Here is a 13,977-nt window from a genome sequence, read left to right on the forward strand (position 1 = left end):
ACATATAAAAAGGGCATCATTCTTCTAGTTGGCACACGCACATATATACAAGAAATTATAATTATCCTACAAAAGAGAGTTATACGCTGTTGTCAAGCTATTGTATCCTAAAGGAATAAATCAAGAGAAATATTGTTGGACCAGTGAGAATATTTTATTGCAGCGAGCTACATTTTTTTTCAGAAGAACAAGACATTCACACCTCAACTTGAAGATATATATATAAATATATACTAGCCGTTTGTGGCATGTTGTTCTATGCATAATGAATGAATTTTTTACATACATTAAAACATATTAGAAATAATATTATAAATAAAAATAAAATATATAAATCAATACATTATATTAAAAATTAAAAAAAAAGCAAGAAAGAAAGAAAAACTAATTTATCAACTAATGTAAAATTGAGAAAGTTAAATCGTTAGTTATTTTATCAGTTGAAGGACATTTTTTGCTTTACAAAAAATTGGTATATTTGTCATTAACTATTATTTGTGAGTGTGGAATGCCTTTTCTTTTTATATAGTATTGATATATAAACATATATACTAACCCTATGGCATGCCATCCTTGCGTGCATACATTAAATAATTATTTATACTTTAAAATATATCATAAATAAAAATAAAATATATAAACCAACATCACATTTAAAAAATAAATAAATGAATAAATAGCATAAATTAATTTAGCGATATTATTGACACACAAAAATTTGGTATTGTTGTTTTACTAACTAGCGTTTGTTAGTGAAAGTTCAAATATAACTTGTCTTTCTTTCCATCATTCAGGGCATCTAAGTTTTACGTTATCCATCATAATCTCTTGAGGAGTTAAAACTTTTAATTACTCTTTCTCCTTCCTATCTTCCGACAAGGACATCCTGTTACTCAACTCAGTTTTAAAGCTAAGTATTCTGTCAAAACTAGGCGATCTTTTATGATGATATCGATACTACCTATTTTAGGTATCCTTATTGGATCTGGTGTCATTACCTTGGCAAATTCCTTGAAAATTCTAGGAATCTCAATATACTCTTTCATAAGAAACAAATCTGAATGATGCGTATTGGAAAGGGCATATGCAATTTTAAAAGTTATAAAATATGGTCTATTTTCTTCTTTCATTAGATCTTTCCTTTTAAAATCTTGATGAAGGGTTAAGACTTTACTAAAATCTTGGTCTGCTAGGTTGTATGTAATCCTTGAATGAATGTCAAACATCAATTTTCCTGCATACAGATTACCTATCATTGTTCAAAGACAACCATATCTTAGGTTATTGATTCTTCTATCCATTATAGATAAATATATTTCTAAATCAATTCCTTCTTTAAAATTTGCTTTTATTACTACTTCAATGGTTCTTATGTGCATCCCATTTCATAGTAACAGCTACTTCTTCTCTAAGCTTATTGAATTCTTCAAGAATTTCTTCTTTAGAAATCAGTTGTATTTCCATCACATTACCAGTAAGGTCAGGATTTTCTCAATTCCTCCAATCCTAAATCTATCGTATGGGTTGAGGTTGGAGTCTTGACGCAAGATTCTTTACATAGATTTGTTTGACATTGTCATCCTTGAAAAAAATTCTAACAGGCTTTCAGAGTTTAAAACATATCTCCCTCATTGTAATTATTCTAACTCGGTTGAAGATCCATCTGAATCCGTCTCTATTTCCTCCTCACGGACACTTTTGTCTGACGGAAGATCTTCGAAGAGGTAAATAGGTACCAAATCGCCATAATAGAGTGCATCCAAGATGTCAACCATGGCTTTAAAGTTTCGTAATTCACCACGTTTCCATCGGCAATCTAGGGAGATATGATCTCTTGCTCCACACGTCCAGCAATTGCATTCTTTGAAACTTTCATTGGCTCGAGTATGGGCCCGTTTGAAAGTTCTTCTTGTAGGGGTTCTTTCTGTGAATCTTGCGTCTGTTGGTCTAGATCCTTGGGATGAAGCCCTTGTTGGTCCCGTTTTCTATCCATATTTGATTGATTTGCCTTTACCTTGGACCACCATGATCCCCGTCGGGAAAAATATTCTTCTAGAACTCCAAGGGTAGGAGTCACTATTTTACTTCCTCATTTTCCTTGGCTCGCTCAATTCTCCTATAACAGTTAGAAAATCATTGCTATCACAACATAGAGGAGTTTGCTTGATTTTACCTTTCAGTCTTTTCATGTTTTTTAAGATAAATGCTTGATAACACCAATTCTTCAATTTATGTTAAGGAAAGACATTTTTCTTGCAACTGAATCTAGCTGTCCTTCAGGTACTTTGTATGACTGGATCAACATTTCCCTCAATGGACTGCAAATCTTTACGAAGAACATTGCAGCTGCTACTTTTGTTGCTTCTCCACTCTAGAAACCATCTCCGATGAAGTGTATCTTGATAAGCCTTCCTAGCCGATCTGCTATCGCACCTTTTGAATCTCCAGTAAGGATGCTGGCTTTGGTATCTTTTGGAGTATTATCACATCCGATCTTCATAGAACCCTCCAAATTTAACTTCACAAGTTTTATGAAGTTTTCTTGTTGAGTTCTTAGGTAGTTGCTGCTATCTTGATGGCTGCAACCCATTAATCTATCAATTTTTCGGTATTGTGAAAGTCGATAATATCCAGGTTAATTATAGCACCGTATGGATGGAAGGGCTGAAGCATGGTTCTTGCGCAAGGTGTATTTTCAGGCACTCTTCTTGAATTTCTTCCTGGATTTTCTTTTAGCCTGGTCTCCACAAACGTTGGGGTGGCGTTAGTGTGGAAATCCGCGCTCTCTCTCATTGGATGATCCTGTGGAGGATCATTGGAGTATGTACTTCCCTCTGGTGGTGGTAGTGCTGGAGTGATCTCATTGGTTTGGATATTGACTAAATCCACAATCCTCTGTTGGGAAAAGAATTTCGCCAATTCTTGTAAATCTAATAGATCTGCTCTTGTTACCTCCATTACTTTATAGATCTAATAGATGTGATGATCAGATCTTCTCTTGTCTTCGATTTTGGAATCTCCATGGCCTTCCCCTTCTGATGTAGAAGAGGTACTCTTCCAAGGACGTCCCTGATTCGCTCTTGTTTGGATTTAAATATCTCAGGGCTTTCTCTTTGGTTTCCCTTCAAATCTGCAATTTCTGCCTTCAGATTTATAAAGTCCTTGTCTTGTCCACCTTCTGGCTCAAAGTTTTTATTTCCTTAGCTATATGAATTAACCTATGTCCATAGTCTTGAACTTTCTTTCGTATTTCTCTCCAATCTTGGAAGATTTTTGAGGTATCCGACGCGAGTTCTTTCTAGTCAGTTCCTTTAATCATAATTTTTAGAACTGTAACTATGCAAGAAGTTACCCATTCCGCTTCTCTTGGTTAGGATTCTACCATGGACTTCAGTGGAGTATAAACGTTTCACCGCTTTTTCTGGTAGTATCCGTCGAACTTGAAAGTTCCTCAACCATTCTTGCTCTTCTTCTAGCGTGAGAAGATTTGGGTCAATCCTCTTGGTACCATCGCAACATTTGTCAAGAATTTCCATGAGAAATTCCCTTTTTGTATTTTTTAAAATCTGAAAATATTCTCTGTTTTCATCGTAACTCGAACTTTCGTTCGATTTCATTTTCTCTCAAACAAATTATGGGGACAGTTTCCAAGCTTGTTCTGCTGTTGGAGGCATAGTTTTGACTTGATTGGTTTCATTTTTGAGAGGAGTTTTTGGTGTTTATGTGTTGATGGGATGACTTAAGGAATTCGTGGAAGTTGATGTCAGATTATGTTTGGAGAGTATATACTAATGGGCAATGATAAATCTTTTTGGTCTTTCTCTTGTCTACTTCAATCGATTTGTTCGGAAGAGGAAGCAACCATGAAGTATTTAACACAAATTAATGTTATATATGTAATGTTATAAGTTGTTTGTTTTCTGTATTTTCTACTTTTTTACTTCATATGAACTACTTAATTTATGTTGTTGTAGTTGTTGTTTAAAAGTAAGAAAAAAAATCGAGTCGGGTCTGGTGGAATAGGTTTCGGGTCTTGGACCCATGGGGTCTGGGACTATATACCAATTATTGTTGTGTGTAATTTTAGGGTATGGGCCTGGGTAGGGCTACCCTACTTATTGACATGTTTAGAATCAGGTTTTGTCGAACTAAATTAATGTGATTGGTCACTTTTCTTTAATTATACATCAATGACACAACAAGTATATACACTTGTTATATAATTAGTTCAAATTTGGAGAAACTAGGATTTGGCTAGAATTTTCCAACCCAATACTGTTATTATTACAATGTGAAACTATAAATGGCAACTAGCAAATGTTGTACCAATAGTTCATGTTTTAGTCTTCGAACGTGTCAAAAGAGAACAAAAGCTGACAAGTTAACAGTGGAAAATTCTAGCCTAAGTTAGATCTGACCAAATTTGAATCTATTATACTAGAAGTACGTGATTGACGTAAGATTTAGGGAGAATGACCAATCACATAACAAGTGTATTTCAATTATATAACAATGAAAGGTGAAGCAACTGAATTTTTCCCTCCTAATCCAAATCTTATTGTATCTTCTGTTTCATTTGATATATACACATCGTCTACACAAAATCTTTTCTTGCGTAGTTCTTGTATACATTACATGTATAAAAAACGTACGTGCCTTATATATTTAAACCACGTGGTCGAATAACAACTAATGTATCCATGCCCTAGGTATGACAAGGAATCAACGATATATTTTGTGCAAGAACCTTAATTTCTACAAACTTGTAACCTTAATGAAGATGTAGACAAGATTTGCTTCACCACAAGCCTGAATCAAGTTCATTGGGCTGTTCATATATGGCAGTTCCAACAAGACCGTTACAAGTTACACGTTTTCTTATTAGTGAATTGTCTTATTTCAATTATGCAGAAAGACTAGAAAACAACTAACTACTCAAACATGATTATTTATTTCATAAATCTGCATAATCGGAAGGGTGGTAGGGAGAGAACAACTCAGGGAAGAACCACTTCTTTCTCCTAGGATTGCACCCCATGTCCTTACACAGCTGATCATTGCAGTGTATCTGCAGCTGCGCACCAACGCAAGCCCTCTTGTAGTCGTCGAGGCTGTAACGACGCCTGCTCTTCTCCCATCTCTCGACATCCTCTTCCATTCCTCGTACGCTTGGCAATCTGAAGTCTCCTGCGAGAAAATGTGCCAGCCATTTGCTTCTTAGCTCAAAGGTGAACAACGTTGCCGGGCTCTCCGAGTACCCTAATATGGCTAACTGTGGAATCCTTGGATGAATGCACTCCCTGCATGTAACGTTTTATAGAGGTTCATGTTACTAGCAATTGAAACACAGTCGATGCTCGTGCATAATTTAAAATTTTTGTTATATACTTGTTTACTAAATAAAATAGAAATAAATTAACTCTTTAACATACGTGAATACAAATTTATTGTTATAAAACAGGATAAATTACAATAGATTCTCCTGAAATTTGCCATATTATAAATACCTTCTAATTATTTGAAAAATTATAAATATCTCTCTAAACACAAATTATATCCCTTGTGATAACCCATTGGAGATGATAACTGTAATTTCAGGGAGGTATTTTTAATTTTTTAAATAATAAGAAAGTATTTGTAATTATGGCATATTTTAGGAGGGCTCGTTGTATTTTATACTATAAAATAAGTAAAGAGATAGTTATTGTGAAAGAAAAAAGTATAAGTAAGGGCATATTAGTAAAATCTATATTTTGTCTATAAAAGTAGTTTCTCTAAGGTTTTGACCCTATATTATAATAATCTGTACAATTTATTAAGTATGAGGTAATTAGAGTAACTATCTTTGATTGTAACAATGTATATGACTAAAATACCCTTAAACATACTTATTCTTATAGAAAATGACCCTCTTTAAATGTTTCAATCAATAATGTTCAATATTTATGAATATTTAAAATATTTGTATATCTTTTCATAAAAATCAAGTAAAAGTAATTCCACAAAAGTCAAATATATATATATATATAATTTATAGACGTCTTACTCATACATGACCAGAAGTACCGTAAAATCAATTTTCAATAATTAAAAAAATTATATTTAGCACTCTTGAGATTTGCTTCTTTCTGATAAATAAGTCCTGTGTTAGTCAAAATTTACCAATTTTTCTAATATTAATAAAAAAATTCAATAAAAATAATATTTACCTTCGATATAAAATAACTATCTCTTTAGTTCGTTACATCAATAGTTACTTACTAATCTATACTATTTATTATAGGTATTATGTGTTTTTAATAAAATATCCTTAAACATATACTTTTTTAATAAAAAATAACCATATCTTTAGTACATTTAAAGTTAGAATATTTTAGTAATCTTGCTTCTTCTTTATTTTTTATTTAATTAAATAAACACAAAAGAACGGTATCGAATTATCTTCCCCTATTAGTGATGAAATAATCAATTTTCAAATATATGTATATTCATGGACAACTTTGTCCTGACGAAAAATTATCAAATTAAAAACAGATAGGGAGATAACGAACTTCTTATTCAATTTTTTTCCCCAGAAAATTTCTAACCCATTTATCATTTTACAAGGGGTAAAATGCTATTAATCAAGAAAATTGTATTTTGCATCCCGTAAGTTAGCCCCTCTGTGATTTTAGTTCTATTATTTTCTAATTCACCACATTAATCGCAATATATATACCTAAATAAAAGTTTACAATTCCAGTCCCAAGTCTTAATTCTATTGAATTTTTAACAAAAACAACTGTGCATGATACGAGCTCCATTAAGTTTTGAGGGGATTAAGGTTGTTTTTGTAATAAATTTAACGGAATTAAAATTTGAGACTAAATTATCAGAGTCAGGGATGCAATGCGTTGAGTTAAAAATAATGGGACTAAAATTGCCAGAAAAGAAAATCTAACTTATAAGACGTAAAATACAGTTTTCTGCTGTTAACCCCTCGAGAAATAATAACAAGTCATGATGAATGGATCTGAGGTGTAGGTAGAGTTGGTACCTGTAGAAGGGAGCTGAGGATGCAGTTATGCATTTCTGGAATTCAATTGATGTGAAAATATTGGAGATCTTTTCGTCACTCTTATATCCCGTCGCAAATATAACAACATCCGTCTCTAAATGAACCGTCTCAATATCATTGTCCAAAACCAGCCCATTTTCGTAGAACCCTAATGCACCAGATTTCTTCAAGACAAGGCTGCCTTCTTTCACTCTCTCATAAAAGTTCTGGGGCAACACCATCAACATGCACGAACGTATCTGTCTCAGGAAACTGTGGTCGGGAACCATATCGTATTCCTCCAACGGGTACATCCATTTGAGGTAGCATTCCACGAGTTTGGAGAAGATCCAACGCTGCAAGAATGATGAAGATGCATGTTTTAGTAGTTAGTGTTGTTATAACTATGAGATTGTCTATAAACACGTTCTGAATGGACCTCCGAGGAGGAAATAACATTTCTTGTCCCGTAATTAATTAAGATGTTTCGACTTTTGGTTATGCGATTCTCACTTTTGGTCATGTAATTTCTAAAAAGTATCACTTGAGTTCCCATGACACCTTTTGGTTAAATCTTTTAACGAAAAATGGCACGTGGCTATTAAGGGTTTTACACTTTTGGTCTCATTGATTACAAAATTATCACTTTCGACCCCATATACTTAATAGTCAAGTGGTCTTTTATGTTAAATATCTTATATGGAAAGGTGCCGTGGGACCAGAAGTACTATTTTTTTAAGGGTTAAATGCAAATTACCCACCTGTGTTATACGAAATGAGCAAATTACCCCATCAAAAAACAAATAACAAATTACCCTCTAGTGAAAAGAAAAATAGAGCAATTACACCCCTCATGCGAGTTCGTGTAATTCACGTGTTTTTTCTTCAAATTTTTATTTTTTCGGACTTGTTTAGTATTGAATGGGATCCAGACAAAAGAAGTTCTTCTAGTCAAGAAGCCCGTGCTTCCTTTGTTGAAATAAGGGCAAATGGTTTGATTCGATATTTCCTAAGAATCGACATAGTGAAATCCACTATTTCATATATCGAAAAAAGGAAATGATCCATCGGGCTCAGGATTGTTCTCTGATAATGGATCAGATTAATTTTTATTATGAAATTATATTTTTAGCCTTATTTAATAACCATTGGAACTAATTTGAATCTAAAATCCAAATTGAAGTAGTAAATCTACAACCCAAATTTTGATTTATTTCAATCCACGGTTAATATTGAAACAAATATATAAACTTAAATAATATAAATAAAATATATATAAAAAATATATATTACATATAATTAATAGCTATATATATAGAGAGAGAGAGAGAAAGAGAAACAGTGACGGGGATAGGGGAGGGGGTAGGGGAGCGATGGCGAGAACGAAGGAGTTATATAAATTATATTTTTATATATTATATATTTTATATATAAATTAGTATTTTTAGTATTTAATAAATTGAGATTGATTTTGGTTCCAATCATATCAAACAACTTGAAAAAAAAAGTAAAAAAGAAATTCCTCCTCCTCTCCCTTTCACTTCTTTTTTTTCTTTCAGATGAACCAAACGAACCTATAAAGTAAAGAGACACTAAGTTAAGGGACGAAAAATGTTTGAGTATAAAGTTTATATGAGAAAATATTGGATGTTTGGTGATTGATATTAAGAAAGAAAGTTTTGTATTTTGATTTTGACAGAGGTAATTTAAATTTAACCCAATAAACATATGTAAGAGGGTAACTATTATGTGATGAAGAATGGTTGAAATTAATTACCAGAGGTGAAAGTACAAGTGCAAGAAACCAGAGAATTAGGGATTCATGGGGCCGGTGGATCATAAGCTCGGAGAACCGGTTCAAATTTCTGAAGGTGAACCGGACCAAGTTCTCAGAAGCTGTCCAGTGTACTCTCCTGAAAAGCAATGTGCATGGATACTTGGCACCTGAAAATACAAACATTCACCTCCCTACTCATCAAAATGCTGTTTTTTTTTTTAATTATGAATTTGTAAAATATTTTAGAATTTTTTAAAATATTTTTATGAATTAATATAGATTATTTACTTTACCCATTCTTAAACTTTTGTTACATTTTTTCAATTTTATTTTTAAAAAGAACAATTAGTAAGGGCAAAATAGTAATTTCTACCTCATCATTGGGGATAACATAATTATTTTTCAATTCAAGAATGTATCTATAATTATGTCAAACATTAAGAAAAATAGTTGCATTTTACTCTAAAAATAATAATAAAGAAATACAACACAAGAATGAGGGAAGGTAAGTATGTCGGGGAAATGACACTTTTTGTCCATAACTTATGGCCTTTTCACTTTTGGTTTCATTGGTTACAGAATGATCACTTTTTGGTCCTGTAACTTTAAAAAAAAATAGTATTTTTAGTCCCGTGACACATTTTCGTTAGATATTTAATGGAAAAGGCCAGGTGCCCTTTAAGTGCATGAGACAAAAAATATTACTTTTTAAAAGTGAAAATCCCATAACATATGGGAACAAAAGTGTAAAACCTCTAACAGCCACGTATCTGTTAAAATATATAACAGAAATATGTCATGAGACGGAAAATATTATTTCTTCAAAATTAAGGGATCAAAAGTAAAAATCTAGTAACCAATGGGATCATACAGAAATTATTAATTCTCCCAAGTATAGTGCTGCTCTACAAGCCCTGCCGACTCATTACCGAGTTCAGAGCTGTGATAGTATAATATTGGTCTAAATTTCACACTAAAACAAACAACTCCTTTAATCAAGATGAAAATAATTCACAATCCTCTTTACCTTATAGTACCTCGATCGATCTAGGTAGAAGAACATGTTCGTTTGGCTTAACTTATTTAAATTATTTTATAAGCTCATACATCGTGAAAAATGTATTTTAGAATTTACAAGATAATAAATTTTATTTAAAAAAAATGTAAATTAGAGCAATCGCTCTGAAGTTTGTTATAATTACATATATCCTCTTATTATTTTGAGATATTACAAATATTCCTTTATATGAAAAATAATTATGTAGTCCCTAGAAGGTGATATGGATTACTTTACCCTTGTTAATTTTTTCTTTTTTGTTTTTTCAAAAAAATATCTAAGAAATATAAAAGAAAATCTGAGGGTGGATAAATAATTAATCCATAAAAACAATATAAAATTATAATTTATAATCTAAAATGGTATTTTGATAGCTTATAGAAAACATAGAAGAAAATCCAATAAAGGCTAATAGAATGAGTTTGTTGTTAGACAAATATTAAAATTAGGAGAATACTCGTAATTTTTCAAGCAATGATCAAATCTCCCAGGGGAGGTGACTATAATTTACCCTTTTCTTTTTTTTAAAAAAAAAAATCCTTGAAGTGTTTGGATAAAATAAGATTATGAAACATAATTATTGTAAGATGTTAGTAATTTTATATTTTAACTTATATGATCAAAATTGAAGGAGTTTATAAGCAGCTCGACATCTTATTTTTAGGTCTTGTGAGCCTATTTATTATGGTGTAATCCGGGTTGAACTGGAAATTTCCATTGATTGATGCAAACCAATGACATGGTAAGACCCTCGATCACTCTCCTTGAATTGTTGTACTTGTCATGTAATTGGTTTAGATTCGATTAAGACTAAAATTTCTAATTACATGCTTGCAAAGTAGGTAGACAGAAACTAACATACCATTAGTTGTGGCAATTTGAGCTGCAATATCAAGTGCAGATTTCCGGAAACCAACAACAGTCACTCTCTTGTTTTCAACGAACTTGTCTGCTTCAACTTTGCCCATTGCAGCATAGTCCATGGAGTGTATGACCTCTCCATTGAACACATTTGCGCCTTTGCTTCGTGGAAATTGGGGCACGTTTGGCAGCTCACTGAACTTCCCAATGCACAGGATCACAAACTCCACTTGATATACCTTAGGTTCCTCCACAGCACGACGGGCATCCTGAACGACAACGTCCCATTTTCCGTGAGCCGAAAAGGGCTCCCCGGAGCCACCCCACATACTCCAAAAAGATGTATCCTCGGACGAAACATAGTTAATGCCGACAACCTTAGAGTTGAAGTTGATGAGTGGGAAAAGATCAAAATGACGCGCATAGGATGTAATGTAGTCCAAGACTTGGTTGTGGTCGGGGAACGTTTCTGAGACGGATTCAGGCCATGGAAAGTCGGAGAATTGGAAGTAGTCTTTGGGGCTTTGCAGCTTAGTTGAGTGTATGGTGTTGGACCAGACTCCACCAATGTTGTTCTGTGTCTCAAAAACGATAGGCTTGAAGCCCTTCATGATGGCATGCTTGCATGCAAGAAGGCCACTGATTCCAGCACCGATGATTGCTATCCGTCGCTCTTCATTTGCTTGGCGTGACGACATTGTTGAGAATCCGTGACAAATGGAAGAGAAATCTGTATCAAATTACCTTGGTACGTAGTTATTGTCTGAACTTGGAGCTAGCCTTGAATAAGTGGTGGTCTTATGTGGAGCATTAACTCTTATTTTGGAAAAGGTCAACAAGAGATCAGCAACTTGATGGTCTTTGCAAAGGATGCAATTAGAAAAACAAGTGGGGAGAACAAAACTATATATGAGTCAAATGTTGAAGAATTACTGTCCAAATACAGACACAGCCTAGATTTCTTCAAAATTGAAGTGATTGGTTGTTGGACGTTGGAGGTTCAGATTGATTGTTGTTAGTTTGGGGTTGTAACAAATGAAATTATTAGGTCAACGAAAAAAAATGTGTATCTTATTAACTTTGCTCTTATATTTTTTTCTTTCTTAAAAAAAATAAAAAATTGTTAAAACATATAACGGGTGAGTGAAAAAATTTGAAAATTTATAAAAAAAATTATTCACTTAGTCCATAGGAAAAAATAAAATTTATAAGTCTTAGTTCACAATGGCATTTTGATTAGTTTATCACAAGAAATGAACGGATTGAGCTAATTGTTATAGGGCCGTTAAAATCAATGGGGTATTGATTATTCTTTATAAAATAAAAGGGTATTAGTAGTTCTAATTTACCCTATCACAAAAGAAAAACAATATTGTTTAATTTACACATTCCAAGGCAAACAACAGCCATGAAAAGATGCTTCATCATCATGCATGGCTGATTTCTAGGATGGCTGCATACAATTGATAAGAGCTTTTGCCTTGGGAGAAACCTTTTCTTGTCTTAATTTCCTGTTGAACTTTTAGACAGAAATGCTAGAAAACAAATTATGGTTCTTGGAGTGGTGTATGGAATTCAGACAGAACCAATTACATTGTCTGGCAAACATACACAGTCATAAGTTCAAAAGACAAAGTTCTTCATTAAGGGTTTGCTAGTAGACAAGATGAGGACTATAACAGCTAGAAAGGGGGTCAGAAATGAGTATTTTACATGGTTTAGACCTTGTTTGGAAACACAATTTAAATAGACTTTTGGTACAGAAATTCATCTGGAGAAAATATTGAATATTGGTGGATATTAGATTAAAATAAAGAGTACATAATGAAGCACCGGTAGAACTCAAAAACAGAAAACAAAATTAGAACAAGAAATGCTAGAATCAACTACCCACCATCAAGCTCGGACAGTACTCCAAAGCTCCCACAAATTCGACGGGCCAATCTGATAATTTCATGAGCCTCCACCCTTCTGCCTTCAAGAATTCTCTGATTTCTCATCCCCCACAATGCCCAGCAAATGGTTACAAAGAGGTCTCAATCCGTTCCTCCGAGCTGGAAATGTTGCACCTCAAAGCACCCAAAGACAGACCAGAAACTGCCCCGACTAGCCGTGCATAGCTGCAGAAGGAAATTGCGCGCAGAACATCTTCTTTATCCGCCGAGCAGCCTCCACAGCCATCAGAAACTGAAACCCCACTTCGCCGCAGATTCTCCGTGGTTCGCAGAGCTTCACACGCACACCTCCAAGCTAACAGGATTAACTTAGGAGGAGCCTTCGAGCTCCAAATGAAAGCCCAAGAGCGCCCTAGCTGCGTGCAGGCCCCTTCCCCCTTAAGGTCTAAAGCAACCCGATAAGCACTCCGCATCGAGAAAAAAACGTTCTTGAAATGCTAGATCAATTCGTCACGTACCTCGGTTCCAGAAAGACTAATTCCTAAGATGCAATCTGATCGAGTCAAAATTTGTGAATTTTCACACAGCGGAAACATAGAGAACCAAGAGAGGTTGGCAGAATTAAAATGAAAGGAAATAAGAGAATTGGAAGCAAGAATCAAAGCTTGTATTATTTCAGAACTTGAAGGTTTCTGATGCACTGGAGAAGAAGACATCCGTCTTCTTTTATACAGAGCAGAGCTAACTAACTCTTAACTAAAACGCGTTTGACTAATAAAAGTGCTAAAGAAAAGAAAGTGCGACTAAGAGCAACGGTTAAATAAAACCGTGCTTTAAAACAAAAAAAGGAAGCGTTAAACTAAAACACGATCTGAGAAGTCTGAAGTCTTCTCCTTCTTCCTCTGTACAGCAACAGCAGCAGAACACGTCCAGCAGAAATTGCAGATATTTCAACAAAATTCAGAAGGGTATATCTATGATCGTCTCCCGCCCAGTTGGTCTCGATCTCGTTCTATCTGAGGATCAGAAAACACGTCAAGCTAGTCGGGTGGTCCCCAACGAAGACACTCCGACGCTCAAGTTAGAATTCTGGTCGAAAAGATGTAATTGCGAATATAAAGGTTGCATAAAGATGTTAAGATTACCTCCCTTTGGTCAGAATTCTTGCGTATTTATATAGGCTAAATTGCATTTACTGCCCCGCATATTAGGGGGGGTAGCATTTCAGGGACTGTAGCTAAGAGTGTAGCAAATAACATCCCAGAATTAAATTTTTTTTGGTAATTTAAGGACTCCGGCAACCGGATTTTATAAATTCGCCGGAAACTGCTTACCTGGACACAAATTAGGG

The 13,977-nt window shown here is 34.0% G+C and overlaps 1 protein-coding gene across 1 annotated transcript; it reads right to left on the reverse strand.

Moving 5' to 3' along the window:
• Nucleotides 1–4,810: 4,810 nt before the first annotated feature.
• On the reverse strand, nucleotides 4,811–11,624 carry LOC105178729 (putative flavin-containing monooxygenase 1). The gene is made up of 4 exons (XM_011102264.3): nucleotides 10,733–11,624; nucleotides 8,814–8,980; nucleotides 7,037–7,392; nucleotides 4,811–5,300 (listed from the first exon to the last, which is right to left on the reverse strand). The coding sequence occupies exons 1-4, from the start codon at nucleotides 11,427–11,429 to the stop codon at nucleotides 4,955–4,957; spliced, it is 1,566 nt and encodes a 521-aa protein (XP_011100566.1). The 5' UTR covers nucleotides 11,430–11,624; the 3' UTR covers nucleotides 4,811–4,954.
• Between the last annotated feature and the right edge of the window lie 2,353 nt (nucleotides 11,625–13,977).

This window comes from Sesamum indicum, linkage group LG2 (genome assembly GCF_026168435.1).
Source record: "Sesamum indicum cultivar Baizhima isolate 11 linkage group LG2, ASM2616843v1, whole genome shotgun sequence".
In the NCBI taxonomy this organism is placed as follows: Eukaryota; Viridiplantae; Streptophyta; class Magnoliopsida; order Lamiales; family Pedaliaceae; genus Sesamum; species Sesamum indicum.

What these genes read in the sequence shown, in the direction of transcription:
- LOC105178729 (XM_011102264.3), bottom strand. Translation starts at nt 11,429, where the DNA reads ATGTCGTCACGCCAAGCAAATGAAGAGCGACGGATAGCAATCATCGGT. An exon ending in CACTTGTACTTTCACCTCTG is followed by an intron (nt 7,393 to 8,813) that starts GTAATTAATTTC and finishes TCATTCTTGCAG; the next exon opens with CGTTGGATCTTCTCCAAACT. An exon ending in TCCTCAGCTCCCTTCTACAG is followed by an intron (nt 5,301 to 7,036) that starts GTACCAACTCTA and finishes CGTTACATGCAG; the next exon opens with GGAGTGCATTCATCCAAGGA.